The 18,724-nt window shown below is 32.5% G+C and overlaps 1 protein-coding gene across 1 annotated transcript in view; it reads right to left on the bottom strand.

Moving 5' to 3' along the window:
* LOC127699100 (thyroid adenoma-associated protein homolog) overlaps positions 1–18,724 on the bottom strand; it is a 202,207-nt gene that overhangs the window by 124,953 nt on the left and 58,530 nt on the right. The window contains exons 12-13 of the mRNA XM_052202835.1: positions 1,145–1,279; positions 177–252 (exon numbers count right to left, since the gene is read on the bottom strand). Coding sequence (XP_052058795.1) covers positions 177–252; positions 1,145–1,279 — 211 coding nt within the window. The remainder of the gene's footprint in view (positions 1–176; positions 253–1,144; positions 1,280–18,724) is intronic.

The raw sequence follows: 18,724 nt of genomic DNA, 5'->3' as shown, positions 1-18,724 counted from the left end.
ATTACTGCTGGTGGACATTTCGTCCATGAGGGTATCACCGACCCATTACAGAAATCAGCCCTTAGGTGTTGAGATGAAATATTATTGAAATGTTTTATTTCTGTAAATTTACTGACTAAATTTCCATACAATTAAAAAATAGAAAAAAGAGGAATAACAAATCATTGGAGACTTACCAGATTGTGTTGACAGTTGTTTCAGAATGTATGGAAGTATTTCTTTATCCTTCTTCAACAGTTTTGTTAAAATATACTGAAAATCAAAAGTCAAAATTATTATGTAGAGATTGAATTTGTACTGAATATTCTTAGATAACTGAAATGCATTAAAAAAGAAGATACAATTTCTACATATCACAGTCCATGTAAATCATTCACAAATCCTATAAATTTTTACATTCTCAGTTTGAAGAACAGTAATAAAATCAGTTGTCCCTTTGGTATGCTTTTTTGTCCACTTTTGTTCATTTAAATGTTGTCTAATAAACATGAAGTCTAATAAATAACCTTCTGTAGTGGTTTATTATATCAAACATGTTAAAGAGTACCCCTCAAAATGATTTTAAGGAATTTTTTACTTTTCAGTGATATCCTCTTGCAATTTAAATTGACAATAAGATAAAAATTCATTGCACACACTTAAGTCCAGTACTAAGCATATAGAACCCTGATACCTGTGATTATTCTTACATCTACCTGTGAATATACGTGATCTTACTTAGCCTTTTTAAACTAATATATAACATATACCTATAATTGCTTCTATCTTTGTCATTTGTAGTTGACTATTTGGCAATCATACCACATAATCTTATTTTAATATCTTTAACAATTATGACAGTGTTTCTGTTGTTCCTTGTCATGTCAATATACGGTACTATGGATTCATTATTCTTCGTTGGATACCAATTTTCGTGGTTTTCGTGGGAACAGGTGAACCACGAATTTAAATGCTCAACGAATTACAAATTTTCTATCAGGTTGTATGCAGACTTTGGCAAAACCACGAAATTACATCTCCACGAAAAGGCAAGTTTTCTGCAATCCACGAAAATTGGTACCCACGAAAATAAATGAATCTACAGTATATCCCACACTGATACATTCTGACATCACTGTGTCATACATGGTCCACTGTAACTCACCTCTATAACATTGTTTATTTGTTGTTTGTTGTCCAGAGCTAGAACTTTCAGCATAGGATCTATCCACATTGACATCCATTTCTCAGGCTTTTCTTTCTGATTTTTAAAAGACAGCTGTATATACAATTCACTGGCCTGTAAAAGAAACACAAATAAAAAACTATACTTAAAAATTAAAAACCAATTGTTCAGAGAACAATTGAAGGTCTTTCCACCGGAAAAGATCTTATTTGATTCAAAAATATTAAAATTAGGTTTAATATGTCATTTCTAGCGTCAAATGATAGCTTATAATATACGCTGATTTCAAAAATATATGGTTTCTGGACTTTTTTTTTAAATAAGGGAGATAATTGTTACTTTCAGTTTGAAAATTTTCACTTCCGGTATTATTTGATAGTGTTGACACTGATTCCAAAAATATATGGTTCTATATACTTGAACATTACACAAGAACAAAAAATAGCTACTTCCGGTTTACACAAGGTCACTTCCGGTTGGCTTTTCTGAGGTCATATGGCTTGCAATCTAATGCAAAAAGTCCCATGGCTTTATCATGTATACTTAGGAAGTAAAAGCAAAGGTCAAAATCTAGAAGGTCAAATTTACCTATGACCTTGAGCTCAATTAGAAGGTCATAAACCAAGGACCTCAAATCAAAAGATACATGTACTAGGTCTTTATTATATATGGTGAATGAGTTATATCCCCATATGCTTAATTTTAAATATAAGAGGCCTTTAAGAGGGGAGAAAACTCCAATTTAATATAAGTGTACCTTTTCAACCAAAATGTATGTGTTACGACATGTCGCAACAAACAATTTAGTAAACATATGTTGTTGGTATCTTATACGGTTTTTTGAAAATAAGCCAAAATCTAATTTTAGAATATGACCTTGACCTCTGACCCTGACCTATTTTTTTTTTTTTTTTTTACCAATGACCTCAAATCAAAAGACCCTAGGTCTCTATCACTTAAAGTTTACCAGTTAGAAATGCATATCAGTTATATCAAATGCATAAGGGGTCATCCATAATTGTCAACCATTTTCCAAAGTGTACAAAACATACACTTTTTCAGACCCCCCACCCTCCCTCAAACAGTGTACATCAACCATTTTCAGATATCAAGACAAGAAGCAATCATTCTTGATAAAAAGAAGATCCTGTCTATTATAGTTTAGTTTAATGTATAAATTTGCATTGAAAATAAACTGAAACATATCTGACATTTTTTTTATATTTGATGACATCTATCTCTGATGCTTGTGTTTTGGAAATAAAAAAAAGTGTACGGTAAAAATGTTGATTTTTAACCCCCTCCCCCCAAGCGTACGTTTTGTACACTTTGAAAAATGGTTGACAATTATGGATGGCCCCTAAGGGGGAATAACTCTCATATGGAGTCTCCGGATAGCTTCGGTCAAAATAAAATGTAACATCCTGAGGATATAATGAGCATTTTGGAAAAATTAATTTGTCGGATTCTTTTATGGATGCGAAGGAGATCTCACAACAAGAAAAACAGTGTTTGGGGAGATACACTTATACAGAAAAGTGTTCAGTTAAACAGGGTCAGTTTCAAAAGCGTATAGACTGTATGATAATATATACAAAAAAAACTAAGCGACATCTTTCGAAACAAAAATACAGCGTAAGAAAAAAATTTGGCGGAAGAAAAAAAAAAAAAAATAATCAGAACAAAACCAATAGGTCTTTCCACGGAAAAGTGGAAAGACCTAATTAAGATACCGGTAATTGATTGATTGATGGCAGGATTGTACTAGATTTACTTGAATAGGCTGAGTCTATTTCTAAACATGCTTATTCAAAACATAATAAACCGTCTGCAGAATACACATATCACCCTTCTGAGACACATTTTTCTGACTTTGTGCAGACCATTTTTTTTCCGTCAAAATATGATAACAATTAATTTTTAATTTTTTGTTAAATATCTAAGCATGCATTAATTTGACTGTACTTTTTTTGCATTAAAAAACAGCTAAATCTTCTTAATTTTTTGTGAAAAAATTAAATTTCTTTTATCATTTTTTTTTGGCATTTAGGCTGCCATCTTGAAAACTACAACAGATTTAGAAGAACTGAAAAAAAGAAATGAAGCTTGAATTGAAAGTTTTTTTGAGAAATTCAGGTTGATAATGATTTAACATAACTTTTGACATTTTCCATCAACACCAAATATACACAGAAAAAAAAGTGTCCATTGAACACCATGCCGCACTCAAAAAACTTATTTGACAATGGAAAATATTATGCTCATACTATGATTGACTGATTGATTGGTGTTTAATGCCACTGTCAGCACTATTGTGCTATTTTCTGGCATAGGTTTTTTTTATTAGTGGAAGAAGCTGGATCCATGGAGTGCCCAAAGAGAACCATGATCTTCGACAGAAAAACTGGCAATCCAAGTAAATTAAGAAAAGAGTCGATCACATCTGCCATGTGCGGGATTTGAACTCACCACCTCGGTATTGACAAGCTAGCGATACAGTATTTTGACTACTTAAACCATTCATTCATCGAGGCACCTCCTACTTTATATGATAGGTCATAAAAAGAAAAGCAAAATTCTATCCTGAATTTTTTTAAGTAATGAAAGAAATCCTCAAATTGACTTATGAAAAGATTTAATATCTGATAGTAAATAAGATAAAATGACAGAATGAATCTACATTAATAAATGATAGAGTTATGATATTTATCTTTATCTATACTATGACCCTGATTTAATTAATAACATCAATAAGTAAATATATGACATTATTTGTACAGTGTACATCAGATAATATTTTTCTATCAATATAGTTCTGTTAGTCTGGATTTTTCATCGCAATGGCATTATCCAAATCGCTCCTGAAGAGCCAAATTCCAATGTCCTGCCAAATGTGCGAGGAATCTAATGAGATCAAATGGAAATGTTTACAGTGTGACTTTCTCTTGTGTACAAAATGTCGGAAACTTCATGAGAAAGTTAAATCCACTGATCAGCACATGATCATTGACATTGCTACATATCAGCTTCAAGCTAAGGAAAAACTAGAATTTAGTAATATTCCATGTGGAATTCATATTGGACTAAACTGTTGTCTCTTTTGCCAATCTTGTGAAGAAGTTGTCTGCCCTTTGTGTATATCAAAAATTCACAATGAACACAAAATGATTAAATTAGATGAAGGTTATGATTTTATCATGAAAGCTATGCAAAATTTGTGTATTGAAGAAAAATTAAGGCAACATTTGAAAATATTAGATGAACAAGGAAATGTGAAAGATTCAGAAGACAAAAAATATGATTTTGAGAAGATTAAAATTATGAGTCGAGACGCAATGTTAAAGGATGAAGTTGGAAAAAATACAAGAAAACTTTTAGAAGAACTTAATCAAAGAAGAAAAAATCTAGTGACATCAGTGAATGAAGCAGAAAATAGATTAAAGGAGATCAATAGGGATTTAGACAACAGAGAAAAGATAAGCCAAGCCTTAAACTCCCATAATGCAATTCAAGTTTATAACATATTTTCAGTGGAGAAAATTTTGGAACAAACAAGTACAGATCCCATTGACACTAGAATTAAAAAGTTGCCAATATTTGTACCAGGAGAACAAGTGATTCAAGATTTTGTCCTTGGATCGTTCATTGATGTTGACCAATGCGAAACAGAGCTTTATAGTAGAGTTAATGTACATGAAAGTTTGTAAAGGAAACAGTTTAGAAAATGTTCACTGTTTTATCATAATTATTGTCATTTAAATCAGGATTGTTTAAGATAAAATTTGCATGCTAAGATTTTAGTTGTAAATAACATGTTTAAAGTAACATTAGTGTAGAAAAGTAATTATTACATTGGTTGCAATGAATGACTCTGATTTCCCAAATTTCACATGTGAAATAAACTTGGTTATTCTACTCCTCTGACGTCATTGAACAAAAGGTGTTGTCAAGATGTTTTTTATGATGTTGCATTAAAACAAATTTTGAATGTGTACAAACAGATGTAGTTCCTTACATTCTTTTTTGATCCTATTAAAAAGCCCATGGTCAATGTAAGTAAAAGAATAATTAATCAAAAATTCAAATATAACAAGCATTCTGAGAGTATTGCATGGCAATACATAGTCCCCTACGGGTAAAAATTCATTTTACTGGAACAAAATGATAACTTGTTCTATAACTTGTCATGGTGTAAACAAAAAGTAAATATCATGTCAATATCTTCAAGCATGACTAAAAACAGTGTAGAAAACTGATTATATGAGTGAAAATAACATTAGATATGATTAAGAGTTCTCTAAAATTAGATATGATGTAATACAGTGTATATCTATTTTCAAATTATAATCAAATATAATCAATAGTTCCAAATATTTTTTCTTTCATTTGTCACAAACTAATATAGATTTGTAACTTATCTATAAAATGTCAACAACTTTTATCTACACAATGTAATGTATTGAAATATATACATCGGCTGTTGTCTGCTCTATGGTCGGGTTGTTGTCTCTTTGACACATTCCCCATTTCCATTCTCAATTTTATTAATAAAAATAGATTATTATCTAATTGAAGGATTTCTCTTCATAATTTTTTTTTTATATATATAGCATTCAGAAAATTAGTTTATACTGAATAACAAACAAACCTGCCAAAAAATTCTTCAAATAATTTAACAAAGAATGTCTTTTAAAAAACGAGTTATCTCCCTTTGTACAGAAATATGGTTTAACATAGTACTCTAACATTAGATATGGTCCAGAGTTATGGTCCATAACTCTGGACTAAATCATCAGACCAGAACAAAATTCGAACTTGATCTACAACTTGTCATGATAAAACTATATACCAAATATCAAATCAATATCTTCAAAACGATGAAAAAAAGTGTGGAAAGCTGATTTGCCGGACTGACGGATGGACAGACGGACAGATGGACAGAGGGACGGAGTGCAAACCTAAAGTCCCCTTCGACTTCGTCGGAAGGGGACTAAAAAAAATGTTCAACTAGGGACTTAGCAACACCTATAATTTACTCATGTGCTACGTGTATTGGTGAATGAATATGTTGTTCTGTCACTCGTTGAATATTTTTCTATATTTGAATTCTTTGATTAGCTATTCATAATTAATTGTTTTTTTCACATGTTATTGACCACTACTTGAGACATTTTAAAGAAAACTTAGATAAAAACTTTTTGTCAACTTAAGCAATTGTATCTAATAAAATTTTCAAATGTCAAGAGTTTGACCTTAAAATAAACAATTATAAATTTTAGATTAGGGTACCGTATTTAGTCATGTATAGTATGCACTTTTAACCTTGGAAAATGAATTTGGTAGAGGGGATGCATATCATACACAACTAAAGACTGCTTTTGATTTTTTTACCTTATTCTTGTATAAGGCAAAGTGCAAAAAAGGAGGCAAATTGTTATTCAAGGGCAATAACTCCAATAAAAAGATGTCAGACAATTTCCTCAATATTGCCTTAGTTCCAGTCTTGTCTTGCTGTTCATTTCTGCGATATAAGTTTCTATCTAACTATTATAATTTTTTGGATATATGGCAAAAAACACAAGAAATTGGTAAAAATTGTCAGAAAAGGGAAATAACTCTTATAAGGAGTCAACTGACAATTTTGATCATGTAGACTTATATGTAGAACTAGTCTTGTTATTCATTTTTGCTTACAAAGTTTCAATTTATCTACCATATATAGTTTTCTGGATAATAGCAAAAATTAAAAGAAATGTGGTAAAATTTGTCATTTAAGGGTAAAAACTCCTATAAGAAGTTGTCTAACAGTTTTGATGTATATAGACAATTGGTAGAGCTCAACATTCTGAACATTTTTGTCGCAGTCAGATTTTCTTCATTTATTACAGTTTTCAAAATAATAGGCAAAGCTTGCATTTTACCCCTATGTTCTTTTTTTAGCCATGTCGACCATCTTGCAGGCAAAGTCATCGGACATATTTTTTAAGACTAGATACCCTAATGATGGTTGTGGTCAAGATTGGTTAATTTATCTAGCCCAGCAGTTTCAATGGAGAAGATTTTTGTAAAAAATTACATTGATGACAACATAGGATGAAGAGTCATGAGAAAAGCTCACCTGGCCAGCAGAGATAAAAATAAAATCTGACAGCTGTTTTCCATTTAAACCCTTCGTTTATAAAGTGTAAAGTTTGATTTTGATCAGTTTTTTTGAATTCACCTTGGAGTATAATGTATTTTTGTTAATACCCTTTTTTATCAAACCAAAACAAACTTTCTCATATCACCAGTTAAGTTGAACCAACACAGCAGTGTGAACTCTATAATAACCATTATAGGTGCAAGAGAGGTCCAACCCAAACCCTTCGGATATAATGGTCTTAAGACTACTTATGCTGAATATTGATGGAATAAAGGAAACAGCGTAACACACAGACAACAAAAAGAAACCTATCTTTACCATTCCTTATAAAATAATTACAGACAATGACAATAACATTTATGTTGCACTTTGTAAATACAGCTGTTTCACAAACCACACTTCTTTTCATCTTCACTAGCCAAGGATTATGATCCAGTCTCATTCTCTCCACTTTGTAATGTGGTGTATAATTAGAGAGTAAGGAAAGTTGCATGCAATTGTTTACTTTTATAAAACGGTGAAAAAAATGTCAATATACTTTAGTTATTGAGAATATAAATAAGCGTATTGAAATGATTTCAAACTTCGTTGGAACTAGCTGTCAGTAACCAGGAGTACACTCAGATATGTACTTCAGGAATCTGATTACAGTAGTTGTCGTCTGTTTATGTAGTTCATACGTGTTTCTCGTTTCTCGTTTTTATATAGATTCGACCGTTGGTTTTTCCGTTTGAATGGTTTTACACTAGTAATTTTTTGGGGCCCTTTATGATTTGCTGTTTGGTGCGAGCCAATGCTCCGTGTTGAAGGCCGTATCTTGACCTATAATGGTTTACTTTTATAAATTGTAACTTGGATGGACAGTTGTCTCATTGGAACTCATACCACATCTTCCTATATCTATTAAGTGTCTTTTTGTTGTTGGGATGTACAAGTTCCCAGCCACGTCCACTGTGTTTTTGTTAGACATATTTCTCTTTGTATTCATCTGAAGAGTTAAGCCTTTTTCAACTGATTTTTATAGTTCGTTCTTATGTTGTACTGTAACACCACTGGACCAGGTTAGGGGGAGGTTTGGGTGCTGGCTAACATGTTTAACCCTGCCACATTCTGTATGTATTGTGCCTGTCCCAAGTCATGAGCCTGTAATTCAGTAGTTGTGGTTTGTTGCTGTGTTACATATTTGTTTTTTGTTCATTATTTTGTACATCAATTAAGCCGTTAGTTTTCTTGTTTGAATTGTTTTACATTTGTTTCGTTTGGAGGCCTTTTATAGCTGACTATGCAGGATGGGCTTTGCTCATTGTTGAAGGCCATACAGTGACCTTTAGTTGTTAATATCTCTGTCTCATTGACAGTCATACCACATCTTCTTTTTTATAAAGTTAGATAGATAAAATTGAAGAGGGAATAGTTCATTTATATAAATAACTATAATCTTATTATAATATATATGCGCAATACCTGTAAAATGACCTTGATTTGATACTTTTTATCTGAAGATAATCAAGTGACTGAATTGATACATTAAATACATCTCTGTATGTTATGTTTATTAATCACAATGGATTTTAGTAACATTTCATGTGGAATTCATATAGGACAAAGCTGTTGTTTATTTTGTCAACCTTGTGAAGAAGTTGTCTGCCCTTTGTGTATATCAGAAACACATAATGGACACACAATGATTGATTTGGCTGAAGGATATAATCTAACAGTAACAAAATTGAAAACTTTAAAATCTAAGATTGACCAGAAATTAGCTAATAATGAGAAATTATTATCTGAATTAAAAATTATTAAATCTTCAGTAGATATAAACTATGAATCAGAGGAGAAGAAAATTCTTGAACGAAAAAAGATTTTAGAGAATGAAGTTGGAGAGCATACTAAAAAACGTTTGAAAGAACTTGATTTGATAAGAGAAATCCAGGTGGAATCAGTGAAAGATGGAGAAGATATATCAGAGAAGATCCAAGAAGATTTATACCTCAAAGAAAAGAATTCTAGACGAGCATCTAAATCCCATAATGCTTCTGAAGTTTTCAGCATATATTCAGAGATAAAAACCCAGGAACAAGTGAATATTCAACCTGTCAACACTATATCTAAAAAGTTGCCAACATTTGTGCCAGGAAAAGAGAAAATTCAAGATTTCTACCTTGGAGCATTTATTGAATCAGATGCATTTAGAGTGATAAATCAATACAAAACAGCTCTATCTTTTATAAAAAATTTAGTCTGTTGTGGTGATGAAACAGTTTGGATAGGTAATGATTTTAGCCATAAACTACATAAAATGAAACTGACAAATGAATCATCACTTCGGATGTCCTGCATTGAGATAAATGCATTTGACATGGCATTTTCACCATCTGGAGACCTACTCCTATCTGCAAAGGAATCTAACCTTAAAATACTTCCCTACAGCACCAGTGAAGTGGAACCAACAAAATACACCGTGAACCCTTTAATAACCATTGCTGTCCATGCAACAGGTGACAATAGAATCGTAGTAGGTGCAAGAGAGGACCAACCCAAACCCTTCCCTGTTAATGGTCCTAGACTACTTGTCGTGCTCAACATTGATGGAATAAAAGAAAAAGCATATCACACAGACAACAAAAAGAAATCTATCTTTACCCTTCCTTACAGAATAACTACAGACAATGAAAATGATATCTATGTCATTGACATCCTAGATGTAGACCGGAGAGGACAGATAGTGGCATTAGATAAAATCAATGGAGTGAGATGGATATATAGTGGTAATCCAGATATCAACAGAGAACAAACATTTCAGCCTAAAGATTTAGTAGTGACAAAATCAAACAATATTATATTAGCAGATGGTAAGAATCACCATCTCTATATCCTCAATACTTCAGGACATTGTATTCATTACATAAGCACTAAGGATCAACTAGGTATTGAGTTACCATCCTGTTTAGACATGGATGAAAGAGGTACATTGTACATTGGCTGTTATACATACCAAGATGAACCTGAGAAGGAAAATATATATACTGTTCAGATTTCAGGATTCTGAAGTCATGAATGTGATTATTTGCCTGTTTTAAGACAAGAACAAATATTACATCATTACATTTGACTGTGACAGGTTGTTTCTATAGGTTAACATTCATTTTAATGAAAAAAATAGGTTACTGTGGACTCATTTATTTTCATGTGTACCAATTTTCGTGGATTGCGGAAAACTTTACTTTTCGTTGATACGTGATTCCATGATTTTGCAAAAGTCTGCATACAACCTGATAGAAATTTGTATTTCGTTGAACATTTAAATTCGTGGTTCACCGATACCATCGAAACCCACGAAAATTGGTATCCAATGAATAATAATGAATCCACAGTATTGTGCATTGATTCATGACATAAAATCCCTATCAACACTCAAACCAAAAGAAACTTAGAAGAGCTTTTATCTGAGCTTTTGATTTTGCGATTTGATAAAGGACTTTCCGTTTTGAATTTTCCTTGGTGTTCAGTATTTTTGTTATACATTGTATCTTTTTTTTTTATAGCTGTTCCCTAGCTCAAAGTCACAGTGAGATCTTCACACAAAGCAAAATTTTATATTCTTTAACCTCATTGAGTTCAAGTTCATGTTATCCTTTTAATTTCTGTATTTGCATGACAAATCACAACAAGAATGTGTCCATAGTACACAGATACCTCACTCACACTTTCATGTTCTATGTTCAGTGGACCTTGAAATTGGGGTCAAAACTCTAATTTGGCATTAAAATTAGAAAGATCATATCATAGCTAGGGTACATGTGTACTAAGTTTCAAGCTGATTGGACTTCAACTTCATCAAAAACTACCTTGACCAATAACTTTAACCTGAAGCGGGACAGAGGGACGAACAAATGTACGGACGCACAGATCAAAAAACATAATGCCCCTCTACTATTGTAGGCGGGGCATAAAAACTTTACATTAATAACAGAAATAATAAAAATAAATATAAATTTTAATTCAATTTTAACATCAGAATGAATAATTGTGTAAAATACTTGAGAGGGTGTTTATCAGCTACAATTTTAATTTTAACGACCATTTATAATCTGTTTATCACTATTTAACCAATGACGTTGTTGATGTTTACATGTGCACCCTTAGTTTCTGACGATAATTTTCTATCTCAAGCAAGTAGCATGATATGAAAAATTATCACAAAAACAGTTCATAGGAAAATATTTATCTTTGTAAATTATTAACCTTTACTGTTTAGTCCATTTTTGGTATTATCCTTTAACAGTGGCTCGGTACTATACATCTTGCCATTGTGTTATTGTGCTATTTTGTATTCCTGTCCTTCATTTTTGTTCATGTACTTTGCATATATGCCATTTGTTTTTCTTTGTTGACATATTTGTTTGTTTTTAAAGTGATTAAAATTATTACACAATGTTGACTACTGTACCCTACCCTATTTTTGACATTTTTACCTATTATGTCTGTTTTGTTCACACATTGTTGACAATATAACAGAATTTCATACACGTCAGAGGTTTTAGTTAGCCATAGAAACAGGTTTAATCCACCATTTTCGACATAGCGAAATGCCTGTAGCAAGTCAGGAATATGACAGTTGATTTCCATTTGTTTGATGTGTTTGAGCTTTTGATTTTTCCATCTGATAAGGGACTTTAGGTGTTGAATTTTCCTTGGAGTTTGATATTTTTGTTATTTTACTTTTTATACACAAAATAGCTGTAATTACTGTTTAGGCATACAAATTGTTCAGAAGTGTTTCTACAATTAAAGTGGAATTAAAACACATTTCCTTTTAATAAATTTTACAGAAATCAATTAATGTTTTATTATTTCGTCATAAAAAATCAGTCAATTTAAACTTACAATTTACATAATTAGAAATATGAAGCAATTTCTTTATAGCATTGGCTAAAAAAACGAAAAACAAGCTGTCTCTTGTTGATATCGGATATTTTCCTTATGTCGTAACTACAATACCCTTCCCTTTTCACGAATGTGACCTACCGAACTATACTATTTACCGGATTTGTAATAACATAAGCAACACGACGGGTGCCACATGTGGAGCAGGATCTGCTTACCCTTCCGGAGCACCTGAGATCACCCCCAGTTTTTGGTGGGGTTTGTGTTGCTTAGTCCTTAGTTTTTTGTATGTTGTGTTATCTGTACTATTATTTGTCTGTTTGTCTTTTTATTTTTGGCCATGGCGTCGTCAGTTTGTTTTCGATCTATGAGTTTGACTGTCCCTCTGGATTTTTCATCCCTCTTTTTGAAGGCAGTACTTTGACCTATAATTGTTTACTTTTCACACATTGTGACTTGGATGGAGAGTTGTCTCATTGGCACTCATTATATGACTCATACCACATCTTCTTATTTCTGTCTCTGTTTATTTATTCATTTATGATTAACTCGGGAAAATCATAGTTTGTTCAAATAAAAAAATAGTGAAAATTTCTTTAATGCATATTATGGAAAAATAGGTGCCAAAAGAATATCTCTTCAATTAAATTTTTTGGTTAAAATTTGGAGATTAGTTTGACAAAAGATACCAATGGGATAGTCAAACGCATGCGTCGCTCACCTGTATCTACTGTGGTTTTGGAAATCATGTAAAATAAGGTTAAAATCATAATAAATAGTATTAGATACCCTAATAATGATTGAGACCAAGTTTGGTTTAATTTGGGCCAGTAGTTAAATTAAAAGCAGGTCATCCCCTTGTAGTCTTACAATAGTTACTGAAGACCCCTTATCATTATTTAAATTAGTTATCAAGTTGTGACCATTTGAAAAAGTTTTTTTACAATATTCCCATAGACTTCTATAGTAAAGCCCTATGTTCTATTTTCAGCCATGGCGTCCATGTTGGTTGGATGGTAGGGTCAACGGATACATTTTTCACTCAATCAAGATACCCTATTGAAAACTGTGGCTAAGTTTAATTATATTTGGCCCAGTAGATTAGGTGGAGAAGATTTTGGTAAAAGATTACAAAAATTTAAGAAAAATTGTTAAAAGTTGACTATAAAGGGCAATAACTCCTTAAAGGGTCAATTGACAACTTTGGTCATATTGACTTATTTGTAGATCATACTTTGCTGAACATTGTTGCTGTTTACTGTTTATCTGTATCTATAATAATATTTAAGATAATAACCAACAAGTATGTGTCCATAGTACACGGATGCCCCACTTGCACTATCATTTTCTATGTTCAGTGTACCGTAAAATTGGGGTCAAAGCTCTGATTTGGCATTAAAATTAGAAAGATAATATCATATGGAACATGCGTACTAAGCTTCAAGTTGATTAGACTTCAACTTCATCAAAAACTACCTTGACCAAAAACTTTAACCTGAAGTGGGCACTATCATTTTCTATGTTCAGTGGACCGTGAAATTGGGGTCAAAACTCTAATTTGGCATTAATATTAGAAAGATCATATCATAGGGAACATGTGTACTAAGTTTCAAGTTGATTGGACTTCAACTTCATCAAAAACTACCTTGACCAAAAACTTTAACATGAAGTGAGACAGACTGATGAACGTACGAACGAACGGACCGAAACAGACCGAAAAACATAATGCCCCTAGGTGGGGCATAAAAACTGAAAATTTCCTTAAAATCACCAATTCAGGGGCAGCAACCCAACAACCGGTTGTCTGATTCGTCTGAAAATTTCTGGGCAGATAGATCTTAACCTGATGAACATTTTCACGCGATAGATTTGCTCTAAATGCTTTAGTTTCATAGATATAAGCCAAAAACTGCATTTTACCCCTAAGTCCTATTTTTAGCCATGTAGGCCATGTTGGTTAGCAGGCAGGGTCATCTGACATATTTTTTTAAACTGATTACCCTAATGATGATTGTGGCCAAGTTTGGTTAAATTTGGCCCAGTAGTTTCATCTTATCCTGAGTGCCACAGGACTGTTATCAATTTTGTATATTTTATTGTATAGATATATATGTTGCTTAAATAGGCACTTATTTGCAATAAAGGTTCTTATCCCAGACAGAAAACCTTAGCCGTATTAGGCACAACTTTTTGGAACTTTTAGTCCTCAATGCTCTTCAACTTTGTACTTGTTTTGGCTTTCGAACTTTTTTGATCTGAGCGTCACTGGTTAGTCTTGTGTGGACGAAACGCGCGTCTTGCGTATTAAATTTTAAACCTGGTACCTTTTGTTAGCTATTATTTGTATGTTTCTCTGTCCTATTTGTTCTCCCATTTATTTGTATTGTAGTCCTGTCATGTAATGTTGTCATTTTAATGTTATATTTAACATTGCCATAAAAGTGGGAGGGTTTGCTAGCCACAAAACCAGGTTCAACCCACCATTTTGTTCTTAAAATGTCCTGTACCAAGTCAGGAAAATGGCCATTGTTATATTATAGTTTGTTTCTGTGTGTATTACATTTTAATGTTGTGTTTCTGTTGTGTCATAGTTCTCCCCTTATATTTGATGTGTTTCCCTCAGTTTTAGTTTGTAACCTGGATTTGTTTGTTTCTCAATCGATTTATGAATTTCGAACAGCGGTATACTACTATTGCATTTACTTATACATAGTTTGATTTCAATTACATCCAGTAGTCATTATTTTAGGATTTCCCAGGATGTTTTGTTTGCTTTCCTATTGAGAAGATACAAATTTATTATCATTTCATAATCAGCTACATGTGAAATTTATCAGGTGTTCTTAGCAGGGGGTTTAATTATCATTTCCAATACAAATATATCTGTCTTGTTAATTAATGACCACTTGTGGCATTTGGCCTTCCGTTGTTTTTTGTTTGTATGTACATAAACTTGGGTGTAGTTTAGCTCCTCCCATTCAGGAATATCTCACAAAGAAGTTGTATATTGAAAACCAGTACATGTTGCCTTTACTGTCTAGTTTTTCAATGCAGATTAAGCAGTTAAAAGAATACGTTTTGCCCAAAACTGGCTTAGCTAAAAACTTGCCACCCACCAATCCCAACCTTACACCTTCAATATTGCCATGACAGGGGTCAAAGTCCTCAGAAATGGTTCTGATTATGTTTACCGGTAACTGTCATTTGATCGATGTTTGACTAGAGTACCAATTCTTTGACTGTAAATATACTATAGGTTCATTTATAATTTGTTATAATGTTGTACTTATATTTGAGTGTCTTGTTTATACTGTAACTATTTCTCCTTTGGTCAGTGGAGGTGTGTTTTGTAATAATGAAAAGTATATAAAGCCTGAGTCAACATCCAGAAAAACAACTACTTCCTTGCAAAAATCATTTTACCCGACATCAAAAACCTGTCCAAGTAAGTCTCTGTCCTTAATTCAAACTTGCCAAAAAATGTGCCCAATGAGTAAAATCCTCAAAGTCACACATAATGAGTTCCTAGTACATTTAATATTCTAATTATCCTGATTATCCTGATTTCCTTCAGAACTCTCCATTTGTACTCATGATATGTAAAATTAAGCATTTAGTACTCATATCAATAATAATCAACAGAATTCAACATCCTGCTCTATCTTATTATGGATAAACTTCTGTGTTAATACATGTATTGTGTAGCAGTGCCAGTGGTAACCAAGTTTGATAAAACATAAATCATAAATGAACTCAAACTTGTATTATTTTATATTCATCACTTGGCCCTTGGGGAAACTACTCAGCTAAAACTAAAATGTTTGCTCCATGCCTAAACCAAGAGCCTATGTGTGTACTGAAAAATAGCAAAGTATAGACCCCAGGCTTGACATCACACCAATCCAATTTGAACAATGGTTCCAAATAAATGTGTGAGGCTATGAGGAAGCCTATGAGGCTATGTTTGAGGAAGCCTATGAGGCTATGAGGAAGCCTATAATGAGGCTATGAGGAAGCCTAGTATGTGGCTATGAGGAAGCCAAGTAGTGTTGATGTTGAAGTAGTGTTTGTTTGTTATCATTGATTCTAATATTTGTGTGAGAATTTAATCTATGTTTTCGTCTGTTACTTAAAAAGTAAAATAACAAAAATACCGAACTCCTAGGGAAATTCAAAATGGAAAGTCCTTTATAAAATGGCAAAATCAAAAGCTCCAACACAAATAACGAATGGAAAACAACTGTCATATTCCTGACTTGGTACAGGCAAATGCTAAATTACTGATTCTCGAAGATTTATTTCTGATCCTGATGTGTTGCCTAACTCATTCTCATTGAAAAAAATCTGACATGTGATATAGTTTATTCTCTTCTTTCTGCCATACTGATGCTTTAACGCAATTTATTTTCCATTGAAATCCTACTTACATATTATTAATTTTCGTTTTTGGACACCCCACTGATGTCTGGTCCAGACTCCTTTTATTCCTTTCAACAGTTTACTTATTTTAACACCATAAATTTCTGTTTCATTTCATTTTATCATTAAATTTTGATGACCTTAATTTTTGCAAACATATGTGGTTGCTTACATCCACTTCATTTAAACTTTGGTGGATAGCTGTCTTCTTGGCAATCATACCACATTTCCTTATTTTCATACTTAGATCTCTTTTCTAACTTATGACTATGAAACCACACTAATCTGTGGTCTTACTTAGTCTGCAGCCATTCTTACTTATATGGTTATAGTTTTGACTACTACATTAATATTACACTGACAATATGGGGTAATAACCAAATTTGATATTACATTTGTACCTGGTATACTCTGGAATGTTCTTTTTCATCTTTCGCTACTGAAAATTGGTCTTACGTACTTATTCATGTTATCCCATACTGAGGTATGGTCTGACCTATCCAGTTTTGACTATATATAAAAATAAGGAGATGTGGTATGAAAGATACAACTATCAGTCAGAGTTCAAATAAGGGGATGTAAGCATAGGTCAACGTACAGCCTTCAACAAATAGATAAACCCATACCTTATAGTTGGCTTTAAAGGGCCCGAACATGAAAAATGTAAAGTTAGAAACGATTCATCCACAGTATATAAATAGGATTAAAGTAACCTTACACGATTTAAGAATTCCCTACATTGTCAAGAATTATTTAAAAAAATGAAAAATGGATCAATTGATTCAATTACATGAGAAATTTTATTAAATTACAGTTTAATAATTACATTAACTTTTTCAAAATACTGTGGATTCATTACTATTCAATGGATATCAATTTTCGTGGGTTTTGTTGGTGCAGGTGAACCCCTAATTTTAATGTTCAGTGATTTACAAATTTTCCATAGGCTTGTATGCAGAGATTGGCAAACCACACAATCAAACATCCACGCAAAATGCAAGTTTGCCTCATTCCTTGAAAACTAGTACCTATGAAAATAAATAAATCCACAGTTCCCAATTCCTGCCTCACTGTAAAATTTTAGCAAAATTCTTTGCTTGATGTCTGTCAAGCTACATCTGTGCATTGAAGAACTCGTGTATATGCATGCATGTACATCTGCAGGATTATATCAACCAATTAACATAAATAAATGATATTGAGCGAATAAGTCACTATAACTAACCACCTGACATTCTCACTGTAACATACAGAAAAAATAAAAATATTTAGAAAACCAAGGTACACATCAAGACATTTATTACATAACTTGGTTGGAAATAGGTATTTGATAGGGCAACTAATAAGGGAGGTGGAATTGCATTTAATTTTCAATAAAAAACCTGGCTGAATGCAAGAACATGCACACATTTGCAAGTGAAAATATCATTATTCTGTTTATATTTTGGGTAATATTAACAAAAAATCTTCTAAGTTTATTTGCATTACACTCAACATATTTTAAGTTTTCCTATTTTCAGAGATGTTATGAAAAAAACTTGGCTCAAAGTACTAATTTCTTATCATGTCAGTTTCCTTATACGATCCTCTTTGTGATTTTTCAAATAGATTTACATTTGACAAATTTTTTAGGTTTCCTGTTTTCACAGATTTTATGATAAAAATCTAAGTTTTTGCCTTGTATAAATACTATTTTCTGGTTTAATGAAACTTTGCCAGGACACCAGGTCACTTTTACAGGGCCAGCTGAAGCCCACTTCCGGTAGCGGGATTTTCTCGCTGTGTTGAAGACCCATTGGTGGCCTTGAGCTGTTTTCTGCTCTTTGGTCAGGTTGTTGCCTCTTTGACCCATTCTCCATTTCCATTCTCAATTTAATATAGTCAATTACTGATCTAATTCTTGGTTTTGAGCATTTAAAGGTCACATGTCCTTTTAAATAAGACTTCAGGTCACAAGTTCACCCACCAACCTCTCCTCATCGTCACAGGTCTGAATTGAACATGAAAAATATATTCTAAACCTACCCATTAAGAAAGAAAGGTAGTATAGAGGCATTCCATGATAAAAGTTCTGTGAGAGGTCATCCATTGTACTGTTTAGATGAATTGTT

The sequence above is a fragment of the Mytilus californianus genome, unplaced genomic scaffold (assembly GCF_021869535.1).
Source record: "Mytilus californianus isolate M0D057914Y unplaced genomic scaffold, xbMytCali1.0.p SCAF_4, whole genome shotgun sequence".
NCBI classification, from domain to species: Eukaryota; Metazoa; Mollusca; class Bivalvia; order Mytilida; family Mytilidae; genus Mytilus; species Mytilus californianus.
Note: the sequence above shows the minus strand (reverse complement) of the source record. Positions and strands in the feature narration are given on the sequence as shown.